We start from the raw sequence: 20,128 nt of genomic DNA, 5'->3' as shown, positions 1-20,128 counted from the left end.
GAAATTTGATACGCTCTGCAGCTCCGAGAAGGGCATGCAGGTCGGCGTCTGTGGAAACTGTTCTCGCGTTTTAAGTACACAGTCTGAGACAGTTTCAATGGCGAGTTGTGCGTGTGTCGCCTTGGTCCAGAATCAAGGACGTCGTGACCAACCTGAGATTTGATCGCCTCTCACAGGTCGCCATACCGTCCGACGTCTGAGACGGCAGGGCCCAGTGTGCAGGGTACTGAGGCAGTGAATATGCTGGAGTGGCAAAGAGACGTTTTCCCAAACTAAGCAGACCTGCCACGACGAGCTTAGTTTTCACCACAGGTCGTCGCCCAACCTATATGGATCAGGGAACCACCTTGCGACATTTTGCCAAGACGGTGGTGAATCTTAGCAGTGGTTTACTCTTAGCTAGGCTTCCGATTCCGAGAAGTCGGAATGTCGGATGTGTCGAACTCCTTCTCAGCTTGGGAGACCCTGCCGGAGGACGAACCTCCGCTGCGCATCGCAGTTCGATGCCCAGAGTCACCTCCACGCCACTATGACGCGGTAAACCATTGTGGAAGCTATATATTGATCCACTCATCCATTCATTCATCAAACCGTTTTACCACTGACTACTAGGGTCCAGAATGTTGTCTCATAGCAAAATCAATACAATTACATTACATGACATGGCTGCAACGGTTTACCGCCTCATAGTGGCGTGGAGGTGACACTGGGCGTCGAACTGCGATGCACAGCGGAGGTTCGTCCTCCGGCAGGGTCTCCCAAGCTGAGAAGGAGTTCGACACATCCGACATTCCGACTTCTCGGAATCGGAAGCCTAGCTAAGAGTAAACCACTGCTAAGATTCACCACTGTCTTGCCAAAATGTCGCAAGGTGGTTCCCTGATCCATATAGGTTGGGCGACGACCTGTGGTGAAAACTAAGCTCGTCGTGGCAGGTCTGCTTAGTTTGGGAAAACGTCTCTTTGCCACTCCAGCATATTCACTGCCTCAGTACCCTGCACACTGGGCCCTGCCGTCTCAGACGTCGGACGGTATGGCGACCTGTGAGAGGCGATCAAATCTCAGGTTGGTCACGACGTCCTTGATTCTGGACCAAGGCGACACACGCACAACTCGCCATTGAAACTGTCTCAGACTGTGTACTTAAAACGCGAGAACAGTTTCCACAGACGCCGACCTGCATGCCCTTCTCGGAGCTGCAGAGCGTATCAAATTTCACGTGATTGCTCTGCAGGAGACCAAGTGCAGAAGGAACGACGTACGACAGATGAATGACGGTACACTCGTCATTCGTGGAGAGAAGGTTCCGTCGCGAAATGTAGGCGGTGTTGGTTTTGTTGTGCACCCATCTGTCGTCCATCTCGTCGATTCTCACGAGATCCTGTCACCTCGTCTGGCCATTCTTCGCCTCCGCCCTCTGCGCCAAAAATCCATCAGTATCATCAACTGCTATTCACCAACACCAGCAGCTGATGATTCCGAATTGGACGCGTTTTACGAGGAGCTGGAGGAAGTAGTCGACAACGAGAAGTCCTTTTACAAATTCGTTGTCGGAGACTTCAACGCAAAACTAGGAAAGGCCACAGAAGAGGAATACAGGATTGGAAGATTTGGACTAGGGGACCGGAATGAAAATGGCAATCGTCTCGCCGGGCTGTTGTCCGCCGCTCGCCTCTTTCATGGGAACTCTCTTTTCATGAAAAAAGATCATCGTCGGTGGACATGGGAATCGCCCAATGGCGCGACTCGTGCGGAGATCGACCACATACTCACCAACCAGAGGTGGTGTCTACTTGACGTCTCAGTAGCACCATCCTTTTGTAGTGGTTCTGATCACCGTCTCCTTCGTGCGAAAATACGACTTAGCCGCACGATGGAAAAGAACATCTGCTATCGGCAACGAAGGAGAAAAGAAGTCGTCTACGACGATTGCGTACTCGAGGACTCCTTGTCCCAAGGTGACTGGCACATCGAGGAGGACCCAAACGTGGACTACGAGATGCTGCTCAGAGGATTACGAGCCTGTGCTGAACGTGCCTCGAAGTCGCGCACGACAAACTTGGATCGAATTTCGAAGACCACCAAGGAATTGTTAGGAAGAAGAAGGGCTTTGAGGCTTGATCCGAATGCACCGCACATTGAGCGGTTAGTAGCAAACACTAGCTGCATAGAAGCGTTGCAGGAGGATCTTTCGAAATACAGGCAGAAGAAGCAGCACAAAGAACGAGTCTAAAGAAGTGCCGCAGGGATCTCCGCGAATATAATAGTCCTCTAGCAGCCTTGCTGAGCGAAGGCGGGATTCGCACGTCTTCTCATCGTGAGATCGAAATCACTGCGGATAGGTTCTACTCGAACCATTTCCGTTCATCAACTCCTGTGTCAAGCCCGATCATCCCCACTGGCGAAGCTCCACCACGGATTCTCCCTTCGGAAGTACGAGTCGCTATCAAGAGCATGAAACCTGGCACAGCCCCCGAACCTGATTTTATATCAGCAGACTTTCTTCGGGCTGGTGGCCATCCGCTTCATGTAATCTTAGCAGCGCACATGACATCCTATCTTCAGAAAGAAAGGATCCCAGACCAGTGGAAGACCTAGCGAACCGTTCTTGTCCATAAGAAAGGTGACCGAGAGGACCTTCGGAACTACCGTCCGATATGCTTGCTGAGCGTGTTATACAAAGTATTCACCAAGATCATCCTCACACGCATATCCAGGACGCTGGATGAAGCCCAGCCTCAAGAACAAGCTGGATTCCGTCAGGGGTTCAGCTACTTGGACCACATCTAGTGTCGAGGGTCACAGATGTTTGCCGGGAATACCGCCTGCCCCTTGTTCTAACCTTCGTCGACTATGAAAAAACCTTCGACAGCGTAGAAACGAATGCAATACTGTCAGCGCTGGCCGATCAACGTGTAGACGCCTCGTATGTGAGGACATTAGCCAATTGCTACGAACGATGCACGACTAGGATACAGCTTTTCCACCGCCCTCTCACCACACCCATTGGAAAGGGGGTACGACAAGGCGATACTATATCGCCGAAGCTGTTCACGGCTGCATTGCAATGGATAATGAAATCACTATCCTGGGAAGAAAGGGGCATACGTGTTGATGGATGATTTCTTTCGAACCTTCGTTTCGCGGACGACATCGTTCTCTTTTCGAGCAATACCAATAAAGCAGAAACGATGCTCAACGAATTGAACGAAGCAGGGAAGAGAATAGGACTACGAATAAACAGAAAGAAGACACAGTTCATGAAGAACACCCACTGCGAGGACGGAGGAGTACAACTTGAAGGCTCCCAAATCGTGGAAACTCCGTCATACGTATACCTCGGACGTTCTATGAACATGGAAAACGACTTGAAGGAAGAACTGAATAGAAGAATGAGAGCAGCATGGGCAGCATTCGCAGCCGTCAGGGAAGCTACGGACCAACTGACGGACCATGATCTTCGTGCCCATCTGTTCGACTCGACAGTCCTTCCAGCGCTCTGTTACGCAGCGGAGACGTGGGCAGACACCGCGGCCACGTCTAGGAAGCTACTTACTACCCACAGAGCCCTTGAGAGATGTCTCCTGAAGTTTAACCGGCTCACACAACACTTTGCCAGTCTTCGTAGCTCCGACTTAAGAGGAATGTCCCGTCTTCGCGACCCAGCGGAATATGTATCGAAAGCAAAACATAGATGGGCCGGTCACATCATGAGAAAAATCGACGATAGATGGACTAAAAGAACGCTAGAGTGGATCCCGAGGGACGCTAAACGCCCCCGAGGGAGACCGCCAACGAGATGGAGTGACGTGTTCGCTGCACGGATGGACCAGCTGAGAGCTCAGCTGGATACGGCTCAAGGACCTCGGCAAAGTCACTCACGAAGCTTGAGAACATGTTGGATGACAATGGCGAGGGAACGAAACGAGTGGAAGAGATGCTGGGGCCCGCACGTCGAGTGAAGACGGGCCATCTAAGTATCTAAGTATCTAAGTACATGGCTGCAAAAGACAGCGATGTGCTGAAACAGCTGATAGTTTTACTTTCATCTTCTTCTTAAGGACAAGTGCACTGGATGAGTGTCCTGATTGTGGTCTCTTTTTTGCTTTTTTTTTCGGCATTTGCCATTTGTATTAGTGAGCGTAACTAGAAAACATATACGGGTGTCGCTTTTAGAGCATAACGCATCTCGACGCACTGCTTCAGCTTCACATGTGGTTGTAGTCTCACATAATAACCCCAGGAGAGAACCTCGAGTTTTGGGGTGAGCAGAACTAGAACTTCTTTAATAACGTATCCTAAATGGATTCCAACTTCAAACATCGCCCTGTTCCTTGACGAAAAAAGTTGTTAAAGTACAGAACTCATAACGCTTACAGTAATCATGTTAATACAAAATTAATTAGTGTTTGTTTCGAGTAGTGGACTAAAAGAACAAAAGCTACTTCTGTATGGTACGAAATGTGAGTAAATAAAACTAATTTGGTTGTCTAGATGTGCGAAGTAGTTTCTATGTCGTAGATTTCCACCACGCAGGTCGATCACAACACAGAAAAAGACATAGCATATCTTTGAGAAGCCCCACCACAAGTATGTGTATGTAGGACATAACAAGTTAAAGGCATCACCCCACGAATCTGGGGTGGCGCGGATTTCAGGTGGAGAGCTTCTATACGGGGAAGTAGATTATGGAGAGGAGGGTGATTCCGTCCATTTCTTTCTAATTCCCGTAGAAAACGGCCCTGAAGATGCGGTGCTGCATAGGGCTGGCGCGCTCCAATCGAACTCGTTGTAGAAAATAGCGCGCCGGAACGCTCGAAGCCGTATCTTCCGGGTCATTTTTTACGGCAATCAGGAAGAAATGGATAGAATCACCCGTCTCTCCATTACCTACGAATCTGTATACACATAACCCACTTGAAACGCGCACCACCCCAGATTTGTGGGGTAATGCCGTTAAGAAGTTCCTGAAGGCCTAGATATTATTTTGGAAAAGATTCGTCCTCAGAGCAACTTACCTCAATGACTTGCAATGTAACTGTCTTTTGCGCCGATAGTCTGGAAAAGAAACAAGTTTATTTAGGTAAATATTGCAAAGTGAGCCTGCGCAATCAATCAAAACTTCAATTGCAGCAAAAGAGAATATAACTTTTTTTTTTTTTGAAATTTCAGACAACTCCGTTAAAACAAGTCTATCCCGTTGAAGCAACTTGTTCTAATAACCTACAAACACCTGCCTTGCATTCGGGGTTCCCAGTGTTGCTCCCAGAGATCGCACAAATATTTTGTTGTGCTTCCCTCGTTCAACTCGAAGAGGTCTTCAGGCTGAAAAGGAGTTGCAACTCTAGAAAACGTGTTTGATAAATGCATTAATGGAGGAATATAGAACCTCTAGATCTTTCTGAGCACCTTTCCATGGAACTGGGTTAAACCACCACAAAGTTAATCGATTAAAGAACGAGCTATCCAGTTCGGCCGATCGACGCTAAGACTTTTTCAAATTAGAACTACTAGAGTTATAGCTTTTTACTAAAGCAGAAAAGTACCGTTTTTTCGCTTGGTTCCCGTGGATCCGCAAAACACATGACTAACACGTAAACTATCAATGCAGAATACCAAACGTAGTAAGCGATACACAATGAAGATGAAAGGTACGAACGATCCTGAAATACAATTGAATATCCAAGTAAATATTTATCACACTGTTTACAAGAATCTCTTTCCCATAAAACTTTTGTTTACGGATTCAAAGTAGTTAGGAACGAAAGAACGACGAACAAATACGGTTCACCAACTGACATCGTTGCCTTCCCTAACATTTTGATAGAACTGTGGTCCTCCGCAAATGGCGAAAGCAACAGCTGACAAATGGAGTATTCCTGACGTGACCATACCAGATCTCTTTCGTATTACGTGAGCGATGGTTGTACAACCCTTTGAAATCAAATTTTACATTGTATACTGTTGAAGTAAGTTTCATGAAGAGGAACACAACCTACAAAGGTAACAGTCCACAACAGCGGATATAGTATGTCTGAAGGTGGAAAGGAAGCCGACGAGAAAACAGTATACAAGAAAATGAATACAGAAACTAGAGTGATAAAAGTAGTGGCACTCTAAACACAGACCCATAAATGAACAGATAATCTAACAAAAAAATCCTTCACAACTCTATTCACAGAATCAATAACTATGTCAGAAAACAGACTTTGCTGTAAAACTCACTATTTTTAGAAGCAAGTGGGGACTCCATGGCAAACTAGAGTACTTGCGGCTTGTAAGTGATGCTTGAGCTACGAGAAATGGAAAAAGCGCCCAGAAAAAGCCGACAGGCACCCAAACGAGCACAGTGTGTTGAAAACATACCGATAGATTCGGGAGGCCATCTGGGAAAGGGTTGTGCTGAAAAAGTTTGAGGAAATCATTTAGCAAATCACTGTTACAGTGTATGTGGCCTAAGTTAATAGATGTACGCGTTTTTCTTATTTTTTCTAGCTTAGATCGTTGTTGTTACTGTGCTATGCTCCTGCGTGGACTCTAGCCGGATAATGTGTTCTAGAGAGGACGACTGTGTAGCATCGTACCTAGCCGGTTGAACTCGAGGCTGATTATGTAACACAACAGAAAGAACTGGCTAAGAACATTTTATTAATGCGTCAGTACTAAAGGTAGTATGCAGCTACGTTCCGAGCAGTGCTATTTAGATCTTGCAGCTTTTAGAGTTAGCTTGCAAGCAGAGAATGCCTCATCAGCGAGAGCCTCAGAGATCGAGTGCGAAGTAGAATGAGTGTGCCAGAGTGCAGATGCTGTAGATTTGTCGAAAACATACGGTATGACCACATATATGGCAGGATGTTAGGAAGAATTATCTAGCATTTCAACTATGAGGATGGTCGGATCCTGCCCGATTTAAGAGAATCGGTCTTTCTTTTTTGAAGGATTAAGACTATAATGGAAGTAGTGTTCCTCATTTACTCAAGTTCTGAGAAGACGTTAATTCTGGTGAATATGCCCCCACGAAGCAACTTGCGATGAAAAACCTATCAAGATTTGGCACTTCCGCTAAATCCTGTGGCACCTGGGTGCGTCCAACTGGTTCAGGGTAGGGAAAGAGGATGTCCGTGTCACGAAGAAAGACGTTGCGGCAGGCGCGCTGCGCTCACCCGACTGAACATATTCAGCCACTGCACAATAAATCAACAGTAAATGAATCCGATGGTTACTGACATCTAAAATCCATATGCAAAACTACGAAACGCAAGTTCTTCAGAACAAGTACAAACCCTCACCCAAAGATCTCCTCCACAGAAGTCTTTCCAGTTTATTCCACCCATCTTCCTTCGTTGGATAGCAAACCCTGCAACAAATAAAGTTCGCAACATATACCAGAAATCTCCTGAGAAGTACAACTTGTTTGATGACGAGCTCACTCAAGCAATGAAAGTGAAGATAAGAGGCGCCCCAATAATCTAAAGGAAGAAGTTCAATTGCAGAAGTGTAAGCAAGTTCGGAGAAACTGCATGTGGACACTACGAGTTTAGCTTCGCTGGAATCCTATCACAACGCTTCGTCGTAGGACAACTTTAACATAAGATTGTCGATGCATACGTTAATTCTAGCAGCTTACTTTGTTGCATAAAAATATTGGCTTTATCGTTCTATAGACTTTAAGTCATCTCTATCTAGACGAGATAAAAGCCTAGGGGAAATGGGGGGAGGGAACTCAACCGCGCTCTTATTTCTAAAGATTTTTTTTTTCTCTTAGTAGCTTTATCCTACATATCATAGATCCTCTAAGACTAATGCTTAGGTTCTAGTGGTCCGACTAACCTAGTTACTCCAGAAATAAGCGTGCAGTTGACTGCCCTCCCTCCCCCTTCTACACTTCACCCAAACCCTACCATCGACCATCAATTACGAGTACGATGTCCGTGTTGTGCTAAAATATCCTACAACATGTAAATATTTTGTAAAAAAAAAATAATGGAGTTCTATGCGCTCTTTTCTTGCGGCACAATAAAAACTATCCGAAAAGGGTTTCGCGTGCGATCATAATAATTATTTCGCTCGGAAATACCACTCTTGTCGATGTATTGATCTTCAATTTGCGTATACTTCCTACAGTCGGGTCAAAACGACCACTGCCGCCGTTCGGGATGATCCGACCATTTTGTAGAACATGAATAAAAATGTATTATTCATTGGGATTTTAGTGTGATAAAAGTACGAGTGGTTGAAATAAAAGGAAATTTTATTCAAAATTCTTCCCTCAACCCAGTATTGTGAATTAGCGGTTTTTCTTCCTATGCAGCTAAGCTGGAGGATGAATGTATTCACTGGTCACAAAACGTCACACGTCCCGCTTCTAAGGACGTTGACATCGCAAAATGTACAGAATAATAATGATGACTCGTTACGAAAAAATAAGAAACAACAACAGGAGAAGAATCAAACACAAATAGAAATACAAATATGAGCAGTAAGCGAAGTTATTGCAGCTTACTTTTGCCTTATATGTGTATATGGTCATCGTAGTTCAGCGGCGGTTCCTCATCTCCGTTCGCCACAGCACGGTGCATGAAGACTTTCTTTAGCTGCACTGCAATCACGTATTGTACGCACAAGTCATGCAAGAACGGATACCTCGCAGACTTGTCCGATACGTGATTCCACGTGATACTACGTATCAGCGGCAATGATAGAGGCGCAATAGACGACCTCGACTACACCAGCACTTGGGAGGCAGCTAGTTAGCGGGTGAGTTAAGTTTACCAACATGTGGAGAAAGTGCTTTTGGAAGAGACCATCAAAATTCCCCACTTGGTTTCTTAAGAACGCAAGCAATATGTTAGGTATGCTCATAGATGGTGTTTCTGATGAGAAAATATTATGTTGAAAACTATAGTTTATGGTCAAAACGACATGAAAACAGTTGCGCACGCTGCTGCGCTCGAAGCGGTGCGGTGGAGACAGCGATTGGAATCGAGGTGGGACCATGAACTGCAGAGAAGGGTGGCGGTAGCGAGGATTCTTACACGATCCCAACCGCTACGTTCCACCGCGCCACTTCAAGCGCAGCGTGTATTTGGAGGAGAGAAGAAGGGGAGAGGAGCACTCAGTGGTGCTCTTATTTCTTGAAGTAAATTACTAGATCAGTCGGGCCCCTAGGACCTGAGCATTAGTCTTAGAAGATATATTACATGTAAACTAAAGTTACTAAATGAAAAAGGTAAGATAGAGCCCCCAAAGATAAGACCGCGGCATGATTTTTTATTTTGCCATGTGTAAATTTCTGCGATATGCCTTACCACTAAAAGCTATTTTTGAGAGGAAGAACACGGTGAAATAGAACAAAAAAAAAACTAGATTTGCCATGTTTTTAAAACTTACTATGGGTCAAGCGCTGCCAGAATATTCAAAAAAAGAAAATTAAGAACAAACGAAAGGAACATGGATGAGCAATAAAATTCGGTACAATACAGTCGGTCAAAACGAACTGAGGTTCTGTGCAGTTGGCAGCGGCTAAAGATGTTCATGTAGAATTTCGAGAACGCCTCCGATTATGCTTTATCTGAGCACTTAGCGATGCAGTGTAACTTTATGTTTGGCGGTAGGTTGGAAGAGTCAGCTATTTGAGCACCATCGTCAGTGCTCAAATAGCTGACTCTGCGTATAGTAGGACATGAAATACGGTGCATTTGCGTACGCAGCTTCTCTCGAGGCGGTGCGTTGGAGCGTAGCAGTTAGGAGCGTGGAACTCTTGCTGGCACCACCCATCGCTGCAGTTTGCGATGGTCCCACCTCGGTCCCAACTGCTTCCTCCACTGCGCCGCTTCGAGCGCGTACACAAATGCACCGTGCTTCATGTCGTCCTGACCTGATTATACCTACCACCGAACATAAGCTGCATCACAGGAGCTTTGAAAAGGATGCTAAAGTACATTAATAATACATATACATAGCATAAAATATATGTCGATGTCGTTCACGAGCTACTAAACTGCCTTCGAAAATCAGACGCGATATTCGGGGAACTGAAGGAGATCCTTCTGGGAATTCTCTACGAGGTTTTTAATATACGTAGGTTAAATCCATCAAATGTTCCTTATCTCATAGTTCAGTTGTTCTCGAAGTGATGCGGTGAAGCCAGCAGCTGTGATAGAGCTTTCCTCGTTTCCGCAGTCCGATTGCAGTAAACGAAGGTTCCGCCTTGGTAATCGGCGTGCAGAAGTGAGTGAAAATAGCAGCTGCTATCTCCATCGGACCACTTCGAGCAGAGCTACTTACAGAACTGGGCCAGCCTTCATTTCATTGTGAACCACTCCGCAACTATCGTTCTTTCCGGATCAAATGTGACATTGTGAGGAAATAGTTTAAAAAAAAAAAGTTGCCATATAATACTGAAATTATATTGGGGGTACAAGTAAGTTTTGAGGGATTTGCAGAAGATATCGTAATTAGCACTAAATCGCATCGGACCATCTTGTAACTATATTCATGTTAAGGTGTCATCACTTCTCTTTAAAAATCAGTATATGTTGTTTTGCTGGAGTGTAAACAATATACTTTCCTTGTACACTAACTATGTCATCTCGTGTGCTAACAAAACACAATTTACGGGAAACGCTTCTTTTTTGTTTTAATTTGAAGAAAAGTGCAGCTGACGAACATGGATTGCAAGAAAAAAAATATAGGGAATATGCTCTATCAATAAAAACATGTGAGTAGTGATTCCGGGGTTTTAAAAGTTTTGACACCAGAACGACAAAGAACGCAAAAGGAGGCCAGAAGAGCTTGAAGACACTGAGGTGGAAGTTATTAGATCGAGATTCATCCCAAACTGAAGAGGAGCCTGCTGAAACCTTGGGAATGACTCAACAAGCGATTTCAAGCTGTCTCAAGGCCATGAATTCAACCCAAGAGACGTCGAACGCCGTCGCCGAACAACTGCTCCAAAAGCAAAATCGGAAGTGTTTCTTGCATTTAGTCATCACGGAAGACGAAGAATGGATCAATTACGACATCCCAAAGCTTAGAAAATCGTGGGATCCGTCAGGCCATGCATCAAATTCAACGCCCAAGTCGACTATTAATGGCAAGAAACTGCTGCAGTGCATCTAGTTAGATCAGGTTGGAGTGATCTATTATGAGCTAATTCAACCTAACGGAATCATCACTAAGGAACGTTACCAACATCCGTCGATGCAATTGAGGTGAGCATTAAAGCTCAAACGGCCCCAATATGCCAAAAGGCATGACAATGTGATCTTTCAGCACGACAACATTAGGTCACATGTTGGAAAAATCTTCAAGGAAACTCTGGAGACGCTTTGATAGGATGTCCTACTCCAACCGCTGTATTCACCAGACATTGATCCTTCTGAACGGTAGTTGTTCTGGTCGATGCCCAATAGTCTGGCCGAGCTGCACTTCACTTTTCACAAAAAAGTCAAAAATTGGTTCGTTTTTTGGGTCGCCTCATAAGACGAGGGATTTTTTTCAATGCGGAGTCCGTGTGCTGCATGAAAAAAGAAAAGTCGCAGCTAACTATAAATAATATTTCGAACAAAATACATTGTACCAGTTTCCTTGATTAAACCTTCAAAGTTACAAAAAAAAAACCCTCAAAACTTATTTATATCAATACTAGAGAACAATAGTAGAGAACAACCCAATATATATCGATACTAGAGAACATCCAACCACTTTCTGAATCGTAAAAATCTGCGAAAAAATTCGCGTATCTTCCGGGCCGTTTTCTGCGGTAATCAGGAAGAATTGAACGGAATCACTCTTCTCTCAATAATCTACGATCCCGTATACGAATACTCCACCAGAAATCCGTACCACCCCAGATTCGTGGGGTGATGCCTTTAAAGGCAGCATACCACTAATCTGAGGTGTTGCGGATTTCAGGTGGAGTATCCGTACACGAGGTCGTAGATTATGGAGGCGGGGGTAGTTCCGCTCATCTCTCCCTGCATCACCACAAACAGCCGCCTCCAGAAGGCTGTTTTGTACGACGCCATCTATTGCAATGCTGCAGCCCTTGCGCCGCCTCCTCCCTGCGATTCGTCGGAACTCAATTCGACTTCCCCGATAGGCAGCAGGGCACGCTACGCGTGCAAGGATGGCGCGCTGCAATAGGAAGCATCGTACAAAATAGTATTCAAGAGCCGGCTGCTTGCAGTGATTCAGGGAGAGATGAGCGGGACCACCCTGGTCTCCATAATCTACGACCCCGTATACGGACACTCCACGTGAAATCCTTACCACCCCAGATTGGAGGTATGCCTTTAAATCGTATCCGTCTGAGCTCTTAGCTGGTCCATCCGTGTAGCGAACGCATCACCCTATCTCGCCGGCGGGCTACCTCGAAGACGTTCAGCATTTTTTGGGTCCACTTCTTGTAGTCCATCTGTCGTCGATTCTTCTCGTAATTTGACCGAACCACCTATGCTTTGCATCCTATATATATTCGGATGGGTAGCGAAAACTGGGCATTGGTCTTAAATCAGAGCTGTCAAGACCAGCTAAATGTTGTGCGCCAGTTTAACTTCAGAAGACATCTATCAAAGGCTTCCTGAACATGGCAGCGGTGTCTACCCCTCTTCGCTGCGTAACAGAGCGCCGCAAGAACTTTCGGGTCGAACATGGGAACAGAAATCTTGGTCGGTTAATTGGTCCGCAGCTTCCCTGAAGAGTCCTCTAAATGCTGCCCACGCTGCTCTCTATTCAGTTCTTCCTTCAAGTCATCCTCCGCATTCACAGAACGTCCAGGATAGACGTATGATTAAGATTTGGGTGCCTTCAAGTTGTACTCCTCCGTCCTCGCAGTAGACAACATTGGCTCCGAGACTCTTAACCAGGTGGATGCAACGAACGTAATTTCTCTGCTCGGCATACACTCTGAGCTCTCTTGCCCTGATCTAGATCCTGTTGTTCGACCAATTGAAGAATGTCGGCGATGACGAAGACCCTGGAGGCATGAAAAGAAACCTGTTGTTGCGTTCCAAAGAGATGGGGCACGAAAGCTCTTACTCTAATGTAGTGATGTTGTATTTGCTTATAATCTGCACGCCATTACGTTGCAGCACATGTGGTATTCTTTCTACCGATCTGAAATCGTGACGTTTAGTGATGAATGGACGAGACCGATTTAATTTCTATGGGCGCTGATGTAGCACTGATTCTCTTCAAGCCAAGTTACTTGGATTTGGAAGTACAATTTAACATAATTTCGTTTGGAGGAACAGGAAATACAAAAGTTCCTCGCAAATTCATTTCAAGAAGCAAATTTCAAGAAGGTTCAGCCGAAGTAGAAGAAAGAAGCGAACACAGTGACGAGCTAAAGTGGTCCGAAAATTCCAATTGGTAGACTCCCCAGTTAACACTTAGTTGACAGATATTCGGAGTTTTATTGAGCGTGAGAGAGATCATTGAGGATAAAGGGTAAAGGATAAAGTGCACGGCGTTGCTATGGGTATGCGCCTACGCGCAAAAAATATAGAGTACAGGTAGATGGCGAGTGTGAACGTGTCCCTCTACTCCTCCTAATCGTGCTGAAAAAGGGAGTGAGAAGCGTTTCTTTTTTTTTACGAGGTAGATTAAAACGTCCTGTGCTTACACTCTCCGGGATCCTCAGCAGTCAATTCATTGGTTTTACTTGTAGAGGCTGCCGAGGAGACCTCATTAATTTTCGACCGCTCGTTAGTGGACGCGGTGCGTACGCAAGAATGGACGCTTGTTCCTACGAGGTACGTTCTCACGTACCTCGTAGGAACAAGCGTCGTTTCTCATGCTGTTTCTCAGGACGATTAGAGGAAATTGGGCGGGACCACGCTCTTTCTACATCACAATCTACATCACAACCTCCATATTTGGCCACAGAAACTTTCATATCGTCTCCACACTTTGTCTTTGAGGAGATGTTGCAATATGTTTCTATAGTTTCTGTTTTGCAAAGTGAAGAGAGAGCAAATTTCTCTTCGAAGGTACTCTGTACGACATTTTCCGTTGTAGCCACACGATCGAGAGTTCAAAACCGCCCTAGTGCAAACCAAGCTTTTTATCCCTCTTGGGTCGATAAATTGGTGCCAGACTTGTCTGAGAGGATAAAAACACTGACTTGACCATCGGCTTCACCTGCAAGTCATTGTATAGGCCAATACGCGTTCCAAAACCTCAACGATTACGAATTCCAGCAAAACGCGTTGGCGCATTTCAAGTGGATTGATACGAAAGTGACTTTATTCTTTATCCTTTTATTGCTCTATCTGCTCTAGTTGTCCACTTCTTTGACTTTTTCAGAGTTTCCGGCTGAAAAATTGTTGTATTCACTCTTGAAGTAGACTTCAAAAATTCTGTCACCTTCGACAAACAAGGTTTCCTAAAGAAAAGTCAGCTCAAACTATCCCAGCAAAAATCCCCATCGAATGACTTAAAAGTGAATCATAGGACTTCAGAGATAAGATCGGAGAAGTCGCTGGCTTCTTTTAAAAACAAATATCTCTGATCCTGCACAAAATATGGCTGGACAATGCTGTGTTCAGGGAAATCTTCGATGTGAGGTTCTCCAACAGTAGATATGGCTCAGCGCTTGGTTCGCAAGAAGGGTGAAAACGAGAAGTGCTTTTTATGAACCCAGAAGTTGGATGGATTAGGCGCACAAGACGGACCCCGACGGAGTTGTGTGAAAAGTGGCGTCGTTGAATAAAACTGGGTTGAAACGGTTTAGCTGCATTTGTAAAAGCGGTTGCGGTGGGACCCTCGCTCTACTTCGCAGTTCGAATGGAACTACTTATAGTCGTGCTTCTTTTCGATCTGACTAAAAACTTATCGGTCTGCTACAAGTGATCTATCTGATTTCTGGATTTGTCTAGTGATTGAGTTTTCACTACTTGCAGTCTATCTCTAAATCCTGTCTTCCGCTGGAGAGGACCGTACATCGAAAGTTTCCAAATGTTGACTATAAATTGAGATGAATAGGATTGTGGATAGAATTCACTGCAGGAAAGAAGAAAGCGGTGGGAAACACTTGAGTGCTTCTGTCGTAGACATGCTACATAATTATCTAAGGTTAACGTTTGATTTTGTAATATCTAGCGGAAAAGGCAACAACTTACCTTTTGGGATACTACTATGAAATGGAAATGAATAGGAAATGTAATGTTATGCCGTCGACTGACGAAATGTTTAACCACATAACTTATGACACTGTTTGATACTAACTCGTCTGACAAATGTAATGCTACTTAGTGCAAGATGATCTACTCCATGAGATGGAACTATCTTTTTCAACTAGCTACCTAAAGGAATCTGATGATGAGGGGAGCAGATTGCGTGTAGGTGCGGAGCGGTGCAAATGACCATGCCATGGATCTTTATCGCTGTGGTCGTATGTTTTGTGCGATTAAATAACTGTGAGGGAAGAAGAATGAAAAGAGGATCAGCGTGGAATTTGAATATGAAAGCGAGACGCAAACGGACGATAGGAGTCCAAACACCGACAAATGCTGACAATTCGATTGCGGTAATCTCTTCCTGCACGTATATGCACGGAATAGTCATCACTTTGTTCCCTCCTGAAAGGTTCTTACTGATTGCTCGCAACGAGGAAAACGTCATTCATTGTTGGAAATTAGCAAATGCAAGCAAGATGCGAAAACCTTGGCAACACACAATGATCAAGGGTGTACTGCTGAAAAGTGGACAATCATCACTTTTGCATCAAAGGTTTTCAGATGGGCAAGGATGGGCTTGTTTCGTTGAATGGCTGTTTCTTGATCTAATCGATGCTCGTACTGTAGGTTTCCGATTGCCCTTGCACTAGGTTGCGAAAGAGTTGAAATTGGTTTCAGAGCATCATTCAGTGGTCGGCTTCGCCGCTGAAGCGTAACTCTAAAAGGTCGCAAATAATCGGAAGTAAAACGACCACACGATCAGGTATCTTCAGAGTAAATTTTAAGAAAAACACAAGATAGTGAAATCGATATGTAATACGACCTCACCTCAATGTATGCAAAACAAAGAAAGGATGTTCTCTTCTACTGTATTTTACTCAAAAATGCACTTTCGTGGCTAAAATCAAACTATAGGAAAGCAGTAGAATAGCTACGGAATTCCAATGAATCTTTTAAACATGAGATTGCCCGATTAATTTATGAAGCATTGTATGTAGTAGGTAATGAGTAGGTGAGGACAGTGTACATCCATCTATAAGCGACAAATAACATCTAAATGCTACACAGAATCTCTTTGATAACTTCTTTTCTTCTTTTTTTCTAGCTTTTTGGATTCCAGCTTCTGAAGTTGTAGTTCACATGAGCTTGTAACAGGCAACGTATCGTTGACCGTAAATTTCAATTTCACGAATCAGTCGAATTTTAATTTCATAGTTTCTCGTAAAATTTTAGAACTGGTCACTATATCTCCAATCTAATAATAGTGGGAAGTTCCTCAGTAAATGGAGTTTATTCCTACCTTTAATAAAAATAGGAAGGCAATTTTTCATTATTCTATCTTCGTTAGTGAAGTTTCGCTTTCTGCTGGAATTTGTGAACTGTTTGGATTCTGATGTTTCTGGGCTACGCCAATCTCTTTGTTGCCAAATAAGGAGTTAGAGAACAAGGAAATAAAGTAGATGAAAAAGTTTGGCAAACTAGTAGCCTATTCAGCAGTGTGATCAAGGAAAGCTGGCTAGTGGAGGAGTATGCCTAGTGAGCAAACTCTGGAAGTTGACGAAATGATGCGACCTATGAGGGAAAGAGCGTTAGTCTACTCTAGTTTAGCTCTGGAGATCCCTTCCCTTTGTGTTCCTTCATGTTTTTCTCTCATCATGTTCCCTAGATCAGAAAAGTCGTGTGCGTTCGTAAGACGGATGCAAATCACCCTAAATACGAACACAAGCAGAGTCAAAACGACATGAAACACGCTGCAGTTCCGCAAGCCGTTGCGCTCGAGGCGGCGCGGTGGAGCGTAGCGATGATGACCGAGTGGGGACCCTTGCTAGCATCCTCCATCGCTGTAGTTCGCGATGGTTCTACCCTGATTTTTGATTACGTTTTTGATGTATTCGAGAATTGTAGATGGTTAGAACAACTTTGCAAATATCTGGAAGACATTAATGAGATGTTTGAAAGATAATAGTGTATTGGTGATAGTTACGGAAGAGCTGAAATGAGTATCTGTAGTAGCGGTTAAATGGGAAAGAACGGCCAAATACGACATAATACGAAACTGTACTGTAATGATTGAATGATATGTGGAGGCGAAAAGCAGAGTGATGACATTTGAAATGAATGATAAGAGGGAATTATCAAATGCATCTGGAACACAAGGAACGGCGCCAAGAAGGCCGCTGTGTTATCAGAGAGCTTCGAAAAATTCAAAAATAGATGGTGGGCGAATACAAGCGATTAGGCGTGTGAACTCCGCTCAGTAATGGTCCAATTTAAAACTATTTCCATCTCAGGAGATCTGAATAGTAGTGTTTTCAAGCACCTAAGCCTCAAGCTAACATGTATGTTGCTAAAGACAATGTGTCAAGTTGTGAAGTGCTAAACGCAGAATAATGATATCAATAATGAAATGAAATATTTTTATTACTGTCAGATCGGTTATAAATACGTGCACGATCTGAATGGCTCTTTACCTTGCGCCATTCGCTATCTTCGCCAAGCACTGTGCTACATTCGTCTTGTATTTTGCTGGATCCTGAAGTTCAAATCTACAAAGGTCAGTTTTAACGCTTGTCAGATCCTAATTCTATCAAAATACTCTAGGACCAAGCATATAATCGGAATCCAGTTGCGTGCGCAGCGGCAGAAACGCTGCAATTAACAAGATGAGAGCATCTCACGTCGGTACTTGTATGTACGGTCGTCCACACGCTTGCCGCTTTAGTTCTTTGCAAAATGAAAAAAGATCGTCACGTATTCACACTGGGTACTCAGGTGTCTCTGAGCCACTCAGGCGTACCACTTAAGCACTGCTTACCATGTACCTTAAAGATTACGCACCAGTTACATGGTTATGTTATAACGCACTCTTCATGACGAACTATAAATCCCCTAACATAGTTGGTCGGTCTTTGTCACGCTACCACGAATATTGCCTGATGAGGGAATGCGCAGTAACACAGGTAGGGTTGTAGATTGCGGGATCCTGGGTGGTTTCATCTCTCCCTAATCGTCGTAAAAAAAAACGGCGTGGGGACCGGTTCAGTTCCTAGCAGATACGTTAGAGCGGTCGTCTTTGTACATGCTCCGGTGCCCTCAGCAGTCTATTCATAGACTTCACTTGAATAGGCTGGTGAGAAGACACCACTGATCTTCCGTTGATGGGACTTGGATGCGGCACGTGCACAAGGATTACCTTGACTACTTTGACTCCTGTTGTTCTTCAAACTGGTTGAGCAGGTGCCAGTAATTCTTCATTCGTAACGATCAAGTGCCATAGTCGCTCAGGGGTTCCTCCTTTCGCGTGGGACACGAAGAGCATCACAATTTTCTTTGAAGGACTTCCTGAAGAAATCTGACCGTCTGGTCGGCCGTCTTCCTGTAGTGCACTTAATATCGCCGGGAACCAAGTCGCTCACGGCTTTGGTCCAATGGTTGTCATTAAAGCGCATCACGTGTTCCGCCCACCTTGTTTTACTTTCTTTGGCAAACGCGGTGACGTCTGTAATCTTCGATCGCTCACGTAGGAGAGAACTTTGGATCCCGTCTCTCACGTGCACAAAAATGAAGCGTTGCAAATGAAATCGTACCAGAAAACGGAGTCTTCGACACTCCTTTTTACGACGATTAGGAGGAGCTGAGCGGAGTCAACCAGAATCCCGCAATCTACAACTCCATCTCTAGCTTTTCCCACTGATTCCCTCATCACGTCAGATTCGTGGTATGCCGCTTTTAATTTAAAGGACGAATCTTCAAATTCTTGAAGGGACTCATTCTGAAATCTAACTCTTGCAACGTAAGCGCATTTCGGCACAGATCCGTTGGCGCCACGATGATGGTACAGTGATACAACATCTTCTCGATATGGTCGAGTCAAAACGACATGAAGCACTGCATAGCTTCGTAAGCGGCTGCGCGCTCGAAACGGTGCGGTGGAGACAGCGGTCGGAATCGAGGTGGGACCACGGCGAACTGCAGAGATGGGTGGCGCTAGCGAGGATCCTTACACGATCCCAACCGCTACGCTCTACCGCACCGCTTCTAGGGAGGGAGAATATAGGGAGGACTCTTGCTAACATCATTCTTCCCTGTAGCTCGCGATGGTCCCCACTTCGATCCCAACCGCTAGCTCCACCGCTTCGCTTCAAGCGCAGCTGTTTCAACACAACTCCATCGAGCTCCATGACGTTTTCACCCGGCTTATATATCTCGTGCTGCTAGAACGCTGCTGCGGTAGGTAACTGATTCCTAAAATTGTGATTATTTGGATTGCACAGAAGTGTTTGGTAAAAGCAGTTTGTAAAAGAACACAGGATTACTGAGGAAAGCATAAACAAGGAGAAGATCTTCAGCAATCCGGTTGATAAAATGTTAGGATAGTTTTATTTTTGTGAAAGCGCAACCAGCATGATCCCTTTTGTGTACCAAAAATTCAAGGTGTGAAGTGCATTCAGACAGTCGAGCTAACGTATGTTGTTGCTAATGTTGTTTTTGATGTCGATTGAAAATGTAGCACCTCAAATATAATCCATTTAATCATTTCTTGTATGGATCAGAATATGAGTTTTTAACTCGACTATATCTATACCCAAGTTGGAAATTTGAGATGTTCGGTGCATTTGTAAAACCGGGTAGTGTGAGCAATCGCAAATGTTGTGACTAATTTTTGTTTATTGAAAACGACCACGTCTTGAGCATCATCCATCTAACGATGCCATCATTAGATATCATTTTTTTGTAATTCCGTTGTACCTTCACATATTCTTCTGCGACGTCGAACCGGATCGGTCGAGATAGGTCAGGTTCACCAAGCAGTTGCAATAGAGATAACATAACTGTAATTACTTCTCAGGATGATTATGCCTTCGTATAGTTCAAAAGAATCTTCAGTGAGTACCTTCCGCTACATACATTCCACCTCACGTCACACACTACATACATACATAATA

General features: G+C 44.5%; 4 protein-coding genes across 6 annotated transcripts in view; 3 read left to right on the top strand and 1 right to left on the bottom strand.

Annotated features, from left to right (window-relative positions):
• Positions 1-426: 426 nt before the first annotated feature.
• RB195_018198 (uncharacterized protein) lies at positions 427-2,598 on the top strand (the record flags this gene model as incomplete). The annotated part of the gene is made up of 4 exons (XM_064185534.1): positions 427-537; positions 893-1,043; positions 1,170-2,145; positions 2,247-2,598. 4 exons carry the CDS (start codon positions 427-429, stop codon positions 2,596-2,598), a joined length of 1,590 nt encoding a protein of 529 aa, XP_064041415.1.
• Positions 1,268-2,233, top strand: RB195_018199 (uncharacterized protein; the record flags this gene model as incomplete). Its single annotated transcript, XM_064185535.1, has 1 exon — positions 1,268-2,233. One exon carries the CDS (start codon positions 1,268-1,270, stop codon positions 2,231-2,233), a length of 966 nt encoding a protein of 321 aa, XP_064041416.1.
• A 593-nt stretch (positions 2,599-3,191) lies between the features above and the next one.
• On the top strand, positions 3,192-3,962 carry RB195_018197 (uncharacterized protein; the record flags this gene model as incomplete). The annotated part of the gene is made up of 1 exon (XM_064185533.1): positions 3,192-3,962. One exon carries the CDS (start codon positions 3,192-3,194, stop codon positions 3,960-3,962), a length of 771 nt encoding a protein of 256 aa, XP_064041414.1.
• Positions 3,963-4,146: 184 nt separating this feature from the next.
• RB195_018196 (uncharacterized protein) overlaps positions 4,147-20,128 on the bottom strand; it is a gene marked incomplete at both ends in the record, with an annotated part of 22,085 nt that continues 6,103 nt past the window's right edge. For 2 of the 3 annotated variants that reach the window (XM_064185531.1, XM_064185532.1), the window contains 14 exons: positions 4,147-4,333; positions 5,019-5,058; positions 5,238-5,325; positions 5,390-5,485; positions 5,547-5,663; positions 5,800-5,934; positions 6,000-6,116; positions 6,226-6,402; positions 7,290-7,357; positions 8,504-8,509; positions 12,885-12,979; positions 13,042-13,119; positions 17,654-17,715; positions 19,932-20,014. In XM_064185531.1, coding sequence (XP_064041412.1) covers positions 4,147-4,333; positions 5,019-5,058; positions 5,238-5,325; positions 5,390-5,485; positions 5,547-5,663; positions 5,800-5,934; positions 6,000-6,116; positions 6,226-6,402; positions 7,290-7,357; positions 8,504-8,509; positions 12,885-12,979; positions 13,042-13,119; positions 17,654-17,715; positions 19,932-20,014 — 1,349 coding nt within the window. Of the gene's footprint in view, positions 4,334-5,018; positions 5,059-5,237; positions 5,326-5,389; positions 5,486-5,546; positions 5,664-5,799; positions 5,935-5,999; positions 6,117-6,225; positions 6,403-7,289; positions 7,358-8,503; positions 8,510-12,373; positions 12,509-12,884; positions 12,980-13,041; positions 13,120-17,653; positions 17,716-19,931; positions 20,015-20,128 lie in introns of all 3 variants that reach the window. The other variant, XM_064185530.1, reaches the window with a different exon arrangement.

The sequence above is a fragment of the Necator americanus genome, chromosome II (assembly GCF_031761385.1).
Source record: "Necator americanus strain Aroian chromosome II, whole genome shotgun sequence".
NCBI lineage: Eukaryota > Metazoa > Nematoda > Chromadorea > Rhabditida > Ancylostomatidae > Necator > Necator americanus.
The sequence above is the reverse complement of the archived record's forward strand: the minus strand, read 5'-3'. Positions and strand labels throughout refer to the sequence as shown.